This window comes from Leptonychotes weddellii, chromosome 4 (genome assembly GCF_054177405.1).
Source record: "Leptonychotes weddellii isolate Sample4059 chromosome 4, ASM5417740v2, whole genome shotgun sequence".
In the NCBI taxonomy this organism is placed as follows: Eukaryota; Metazoa; Chordata; class Mammalia; order Carnivora; family Phocidae; genus Leptonychotes; species Leptonychotes weddellii.
Window position 1 is genome coordinate 37,220,378 of NC_138372.1, and position 9,138 is coordinate 37,229,515.

Consider the following 9,138-nt stretch of genomic DNA (forward strand, 5'->3'; position numbering starts at 1 on the left):
GAATTGAAGGGAAAAATAGACAATTCTATATGGTTGAAGACTTCAATACCCTACTCATGATAATGACTAGGACTACCATTCCAGAAGATGATAAGGAAGGAAATAACAGACAGAAGATAAGTAAGAAAATAAAAGACTTAATACAATAAACCAACTCCATCTAACAAACATATACAGAACACTCTACTCAACAACAACAGCATACATATTCTTCTTAAGTGCATATGGGACATTTTTTAGGGTAGACCATATATTAGGCCACAAATTAAGTCTCAATAGATTTAAAAATATAAATATTATGCAAAGTATCTTCTATGGGATGAAACTAGAAATAAATAACAGAAGGAAAATTGCAAGGTTCACAAAATTGTGTTTATTAAACAACATACTTTTAAACAAACAATAGTTTAAAGAAGAAATCACAAAGGAAATTAGGAAATACTTTGAGATGAATGACAAATGAAAACACAATATACCAAGACTTATGGAACTCAGCAAAAGCAGTGTTAAGGGGGAAATTTATAGCTATAAACACATTAAAAAACAAGAAAGATCTCAAATCAACAAACTAACCTTGCAATTTAAGGAACTAGAAAAAGAAGAACAAACTAAGCCCAAAGCTAACAGAAAAAAGGAAATAATATAGATCACAGATAAATGAAATAGAGAATACAAAAACAATAGAAAAAAAAGTCAATGAAACCAGAAGTTTCAATGAAACTAGAAGATCAACAAAATTGACAAAACTCTCATTAGATGACTAAGGAAAAAGAGAGAAGACTCAAATTACTAAAATCAGAAATGAAAGTGGCAACATAACTACTGATTCTACAGACATAACAAGGATTATGAGAGTTTTATTAGCAAGTGCATATCAACAAATTGAATAATCTAGATGAAATGGACAAATTACTAGAAAAAAAAAACCTACCAAGACTAAATTGTGAAGAAACAGAAAATCTGAATAGACCTATAACTAGTAAGGAGATTGAACTCACAATAAAAAATCTTCCTAGAAAGAAAGCCCTGGGCCTGCCTGATGGCTTCACTAGTGAATTCTACCAAACATTAAAGAACTAATGCCAATCCTTCTCAAAGTTTTACAAAAAATTGAAGAGGAGATAACAATTCCTAACTCATTTTGTAAGGCCAGCATTACCCTGATACCAAAGCCAGAAAAAGACATTACGAGAAAACTATAGACCAATGCCTTATGAACATTGATGCAAAAATCCTCTACAAAATACCAGCAAACCAAAGTCAGCAGCACATAAAAGGATTATGCACCACAATCAAGTGTAATTTATCCCTAGAATGTAAGGATTTTTCAATATGAAAAAGCAATCAATGTAATATGTCACATTAATGGAATGAAGGAAAAAAACCCACATGATCATCTCAACTGATACAGAAAAAGCATTTGACAAAATTCAACAAACTTTCATGATAAAAACATTCTGAAAACTAGGAATAGTAGGAAATGACCTCAACATAATAAAAGCCATGTATGAAAAACCCACAGTGAATATCATATTCCATGGTAAAAGACTGAAAGCTTTTCCTCGGAAAAGGTAAGGATGCCCACTTTTACCACTTCTATTCAACATAGTACTGGAAGATCTAGCCAGAGCAAGTAGGCAGAAAAAAGAAAGACATCGGGAAATTGGAAAGGATGAAGTAGAATTATTTCTATTTGCAGATGATATAATCTTATACATAGAAAACCCTAAAGAACCCACGCACCAAAGAAAACATATTAGAACTAATTAATAAACTCAGCAAAGTAGCAGGAAACAAAGTCAACACAAAAATCAGTTGCATTTTTTATATACATTTGACCCTTGAACAACATGGGTTTGAACTGAATGGGTCCATTTATACATGGATTTTTTATAGTACAGTACTATCAGTATTTATTTTTTCTTCCTTATGATTTTCTTAATAATATTTTGCTTTCTCTAGCTTACTTTATTGTAAAAATACAGTATAAAATACATGTAACATACAAAAATATGTGTTGACTGTTTATTTTATTGGTAAGCCTTCTGGTCAGTAGGCTATTAGTAGTTAAATTTGGGGGGAGTCAAAGTTATATATGCATTTTCAACCACATGGGTCAACAGTCCTAACCCCTGTGCTCTTCAGGGGTCACCTGCATTAACAATGAACAATTTGAAAAGGAAATTACAAAAACAATTTTTTTGTAATAGCATCAAAAAGAATAAAATATTTAGGAATTAACCAGGGAGATGAAAGACTAGTACATGAACCTTACAAAACATTGCTAAGAGAAATTAAAGAAGACATAAATAAATGGAAACATATCATGGAATGGAATGGAAGATTTAGTATCGTTAAATGCCCATATTACCCAAAGCAATCTACAGAGTCAATGCAAACCCTATCAAAATGCCAATTACAGTTTTATATAAAAATAGAAAAAAACATTTTAAAATTCATATGGAATCACAAGGGACCCCAAATAGCCAAAAAAAAATCTTGAAAAAGAAGAACTGGGGAACTCACACTTCCTGATTTCAAAACTTACAAAACAAAAATTAAAACAGTGTGGTACTGGCGTAAAGACAGACATATAGACCAATGGAGTAGAATAGAGATCCCAGAAATAAAGCCTCACATAATATGATCAAATGATTTTTGAAAAGGGTGCCTAGACCATTCAATGGGGAAGGACAGTCTTTTCAAGAAATGATGTTGGGAAAAATGGTATACATAAGCAAAATAATGAATTTGGACCTTTAGCTAACACCATATTAAAAAAAAAAACTAACTCAAAATGGATCAGACCTAAATTTAAAAAATTCTTGAAAGAAAACATGTGCTAAAACTTCACAACATTGGACTCAGCAATGATATCTTAGCTATGACACTAATTACAGGTAACAAAAGAAAAAATAAACAAATTGGACTTCATGAAAATTAAAATTTTTTTGCATCAGAAGACACTATCAACAGCATAAAAGGAAACCTACAGAATGGGAGAAAATATTTGCAAATCATATAGCTGATAAGGGATTAAGAATCAGAATATATAGAGAACTCCTGAAAGTCAACAACAAAAACAAAACAATATGATTGAAAGTAGGCAAAAGACTTGAGTACATTTCTCCAAAGAAAAGGAATGGCCATTAAGCACATGAAAAGATACTCAGCATCACTTATCGTTCAGGAAATGCAAATCAAAGCTACGATGAGATATCACCTAACAGTTATTAGGATGGCTATTATCAGGAAAACAGAAAACGAGTGTTGGCAATGATAAGGAGAAACTGGAACCCTTGTGCATAGCAATAACTGGGGAGTTACTGTTTAATAGGTATAGAGTTTTGATTTTACAAAATGAAAAGAGTTATGGGGATGGATTGTGGTGATGGCTGCAAAACAATGTGAATGTATTTAATACCACTAAAGTGTACACTTAAAAATGGTTACGATGGTAAACTTTATGTTATATGTATTTTAACATAATTCTAAAAAGAATAGAAGAGTTATGGAGATGAATTGTGGTGATGATTGCACAGCATTATTAATGTGTTTAATAACCACTGAACTGTATACTTAAAAATGGTTAAGATGGTAAATTTTATGTGTATTTTACCACAATAAAAAAAATTGGAAAAAAAAATTACAAAAATCTAGATATGTTCTATTTGCAGTTTTCCTATTTCTGTCTACTATGCCTTCATCTAAGCTCTCCCTTCTGCTTGAGTCCTTGTCTTCAGTCCTCCCCAGCTGCTCCTAGCCATCCTACAAAGCTCAAGTGTCAAGAAGACCTTTTAACCTTCCTGGGTCAAGTTTTCCTTAAACTTTAATGTGCATATAAATCTGAGGATCGTGGTAAAATGTACATTCATTTACTCAGTCTTAGGTAGGGTCTGAGACTTTGCATTTCTAATAAGCTCCTAGGTAAATCAGGTAGTGGTGATCTATGGATCACATTTGAGTGGGAAGGCTTTAGACTAGCAATTCTCAAACTTTTTGTTTTAGGACCCCTATATGCTCCTAAAAATTATTGAGGACTCCAATGAGCTTTGGTTTATATAAATTATATCTATCAGTATACATCATGTTAGGAAATAAAACTGAGGGGCGTCTGGGTGGCTCAGTGAGTAAAGCGTCTGCCTTTGGCTCAGGTCATGATCCTGGGGTCCTGGAATGGAGCCCAGTGTCAGACTCCCTGCTCAGCTTCTCCTCCCCCTCTGCCCCTCCCCACTGCTCATGCTCTCTCTTTCTCTTGCTCTCTCTTTCTCTCCAATAAATAAAATCTTTAAAACAAAGAAAAGAAAACTGAGAAATATAAAAAAATATTTAATTCATTTAAAAATAACAATATCAAGCCCCTTATATGTTAGCATAAATAACATTTTATTTTTGCAATATCTCTTTATTTTTTCTTAAAGATTTTACCTATTTATTTGAAAGACAGAGAGAGAGCACGAGAGGGGGGAAGGTCAGAGGGAGAAGCTGAGCAGGGTGCCTGATGTGGGACTCGATCCTGAAACTCAATCTGGGACTTGATACCGGGACTCCAGGATCAACACCTGAGCTGAAGGCAGACCCTTAACTGACTGAGCCACCTAGGCACCCCTGCAATATCTCTTTAATATCTGGTTCCACTCTATCATAAATGGGCAAATCCAACAGGTTTAAAGTCTGTAAGGATATAATTGAACTCAATGGCAACATCAATCAACTGGGTATAATGGATATCTATAGACTACTTTATCCAAGAACACCAGAATATACATTCTTCTCAGGTCACATGAAACATTTACCAAAATAGACTACATTCTGGGCTATAAAACATGCCTTACAAAATTTAAAAGAATAGAAATCATACAATGTCTGCTCTAGACCATAATAGAAATAAACTAGAAATCAGTAACAGAAAGATAGCTAGAAAATCCCAAAATACTTAGTGATTAAACAACACACTTCTAACTAACACATGGGTCAAAAAAGAAATCTCAAGAGAAATTAAACAATATTTTGAACTAAATGAAAATGAAAAGAGAACTTAACAAAATTTGTAGGATGGAGCAAAAGCAGTGTTTAGAGGGAAATTTATAGCATTGAATGCCTATATTAGAAAAGAAGAGAAGAAAGATCTAAAATCAGTCACCTAAGCTTCCATTTTAGGAAACTAGAAAAAGAAGAGCAAATTAAATTCAAAGTAAATAGAAGAAAAGGGATAATAAAAATTAGAGCAGAAATTTATGAAATTGAAAACAGGAAATCAATAGAGAAAATCAAACCAAAAGCTGGTTCTTTGAAAAGATCAATAAAATCAACAAGCCTCTAGCCAGGCTAACTAAGTTAAAAAGGGAGAGGACACAAATTCCTAACATCAGAAATGAAAGAAAGGCCATCACTACAGGTCCCATGGACATTAACAGAATAGTAAAGTAATACCACGAATGATTCTATGCCCATGAATTTGATGGCATAGGTGAAATTGACCAATTCCTTGAAATACTCAATCTGCCAAAACTCACACTAGAAGAATTAAAAATATGAATAAACCTAATTAAAGAAATTGAATCAACAATTAATAATGTTCCAAAACAGAAAGCATCAGACCCAGGTAGGTACACTGGTGAAATCTTTCAAACATTTAAGGAAGAAATTATGCCAATTCTCTACAATTTCTTTCAGAACATAGAGCAGAGAGAATACTTCCTAACCCATTTTATGAGGCAAGCATTACCCTAATACCAAAACCAGACAAAGAGATTATAAGAAAATAAAACTACTGACCAATATTTCTCATGAACATAGATGCAAAAAATCCTCAAAAGTTAGCAAAAAAAAATTTAGCAAATAGAATCCAACAATATGAAAAGAATTATATACCAAGTGAGATTTACCCCAGGTATGCAAGGCTGGTTCAACAACTGAAAATCAATTAATGTAATTCAGCACATCAACAGGCTAATGAAGAAAAATCCCATGATCATATCAATAGGCACAGAAAAAGCATTTGACAAAATCCAACACTCATACATGATACTCTCGGTAAACTAGGAATAGAGGGGAATTTCCTCAGATTGATAAAAACTATCTACAAAAAAACCTACAGCTAGCATCATACTAAATGGTGAGAAATTCAAAGCTTTTCACTAAAATAAGGAATAAGGTAAGTACCCTCTCACCACTGCTTTTTAATATCATACTGGAAGTCCTAGATAATGCAATAAAACAAGAGAAGGAATCAAAGATATACAGACTGAGAAGGAAGAAATAAGTCTGACTTTGTTCATAGATGACATGATCATTTATGTAAAAAAATCCAAAAGAATGAACCAGAGAACTCTTGAAACTAATAAGTCATTATAGCAAGATGGCAGGATACAAGACTAATATGCAAAAGTCAGTTGCTTTCCTGTATATACCAGCAATAAACAGGGGGGAATTTGAAAGTCAAATTGAAATACCATTTACATTAGCCACTCCCCAAAATGAAATACTTATGTATAAAGTTAACAAAATATGTAGAAGACCTATTTGAGGAAAACTACAAAATTCTGATGAATGAAATCAAATAAGAACTAAATAAATGGAAAGGGGCGCCTGGGTGGCTCAATCGTTGAGTGTCTGCCTTTGGTTCAGGTCATGATCCCAGAGTCCTGGGATAGAGCCCCACATTGGGCTCCCTATTCCGCGGGAAGCCTACTTCTCCCTCTTCCACTCCCCCTGCTTGTGTTCCCTCTCTCACAGTGTCTCTCTGCGTAATAAATAAATAAAATCTTAAAAAAAATTTTTTAATAAATGGAGAGATAGTCCATGTACATGAATAGGAAGACTCAATATTGTTAAGATGTCAGTTCTTTCCAACTTGATCTATAGATTCAAGGCAATCTCAAACAAAATCCCAGCAAGTTATTTTATGGATATCAACACCCGATTCTCCATTTTTATGGAGAGGCAAAAGATTCAGAATAACCAACAGATTATTGAAGAAGAACAAAGTTGGAGGACTGATGCTACCCTACTTCAAGGCTTACTATAAGGCTATAGTAATCAAGACAGTATGGTAAAAGAATGGACAAATAGATCAGTAGAACAGCATAGAGAGTCCAGATAGTCCCGCACAAATACAGTCAATTGATCTTTAACAAAGGAGCAAAGGCAAGTAATACAATGGAGAAAAGATAGTCTTTTCAACAAATGTACTAGAATGGCTACACACCCATGTGCAAAAAAATGAATCTAGATGCAGACCTTACACCCTTCACAAAAATTAACTCAAAATGGATGGATCACATCTAAATGTAAAATGCAAATACATAAAACCCCTAGAAGACAGCATAGAAGAAAATCTACATGACATTAGGTTTTGCAATGACTTTTTAGATATAAAGCATGGCACAATACATGAAAGAAAATAGATAAGCTGAGTTTAATTAAATTTAAAAATTTCTGCTGTATGAAAGGGTCAAAAGGATGAAAAGACAAGCCATAGACTTGAAGGAAATGTTATAAAAGACATATCTGATAAAGGACAGTTCTGTAAGATATATAAAGAACTCTTAAAACTCAACAACAATATAAACAACCCTCTTTAAAAAAAAAGAAACCTCACCAATTAAAATATACAGATGGCAAATAAGCATGTGAAAGGAAAATTTCAGATAAATGGAAATTAAATGAGTTTACCACTATACACCTGTTAGTATGGCCAAAACCCAGAATACTGACACCAAATTCTGGGGAAGATATGGAGAAACAGGAACTCTCATTCATTGCTGGAGGAGATGCAAAATGGCACGGCCACTTTGGAAGACAACTTGGTAGTTTCTTACAAAACTGAACATGTTCTTAACATACAATCCAGCAATTGTGCTCTTTGGTATTTGCCAGAATTAGTTGAAAACTTATGTCTACACAAAAACTTGCAGACACACTTCTGCGGGAATGTAAAATGGTACAGCTTCTGTGGAAAACAGTGTCGCAGTTCCTCAGAAAATTAAACAGAATTACCATGTGATCCAGCAGTTCCACTTCTGGGTATATGACTAAAGAATTGAAATCAGGGTCTCAAAGAGACATTTGCATGCCCATGTTCATAGCAGCATGATTCATAATAACTAAAATATAGAAGAAACCTGTGCCCATCAATGGATGAATGGATAAGCAAAGTGTGGTATACACATACAATGGAATATTATTCAGCCTTAAAGAGGGAGGAAATCCTGTAATATGATACAACATGGATGAACCTTGAGGCCAGTCACCAAAGGACAAATACTGTGAGATACTTAGTTAAAAATCATAGAGACAGAATGGTGGTTGCTAGTGGCTGGAGAGAGAGGAGAATGGGAGTTATTGTTTAATGGATAGTTTTGGTTTTACAAGATGAATAAAGATCTGGAGATGGATGGTGGTAATGGTTGCACAATATTATGAATGTATTTAGTTCCACTGAACTGTACACTTGGAAATGGTTAAGGTGAAGAATGCCTGCCTGGCTTAGTCAGTTAGGCATCTGATCTTGATCTCAGCTCAGGTCTTGATCTCATGGTTGTGGGTTCAAGCCCACGTTGGGCTCCATGCTGGGTGTGGAGCCTACTTTTAAAAAAAAATGGTTAAGGTGGTAACTTTTAGGTTAAGTGTTTTTTACCACAATAAAAAAATTGGAAAAGAAAACCCTGTGCGTGGATGTTTATAGCAATTTTATTCATAATTGCCAAAACTTGGAAGTAAGTAAAATGTTCTTCAGTGTAAACTGTGGGACATTCAGGGAGTGGAATATTATTCAGTGCAAAAAAGAAATGAGTTATCAAGTCATGGACAGACAAGGAAGAACCTTAATGGTATATTACTAAGTGAAAGAAGACAATCTGAAAAGGCTCCATGCTGTATGGTTCCAACTATATGACATTTTGAAAAAGGTAAAACCATGGCGACAGTAAAGAATCAATGACTTTTAGGGGCAAGAGAGGGATGAAGGTGGAGCACAGATTCTTAGGTCAGTGAAACTATTCTGTATATGCTATAATGGTGGATACACATCATTATAAATTTGTCCAAACCCATAGAATGTACAACAGCAAGAGTGAACCCTAACGTAAGCAAGGATTTTGTGTGTTAGTCATGGGTCATTGTAGGCTCATCAGT

General features: G+C 34.0%; 1 protein-coding gene across 7 annotated transcripts in view; it reads left to right on the forward strand.

Moving 5' to 3' along the window:
- Positions 1–8,667, forward strand: part of C4H1orf185 (chromosome 4 C1orf185 homolog) — a 206,602-nt gene extending 197,935 nt beyond the window's left edge. For 6 of the 7 annotated variants that reach the window (XM_081816921.1, XM_081816922.1, XM_081816920.1 and 3 more), the window contains one exon: positions 2–8,667. In XM_081816921.1, coding sequence (XP_081673047.1) covers positions 2–149 — 148 coding nt within the window. In that variant the 3' untranslated portion in view covers positions 150–8,667. The remainder of the gene's footprint in view (position 1) is intronic. The other variant, XR_014144502.1, reaches the window with a different exon arrangement.
- The last annotated feature ends 471 nt before the right edge of the window (positions 8,668–9,138 follow it).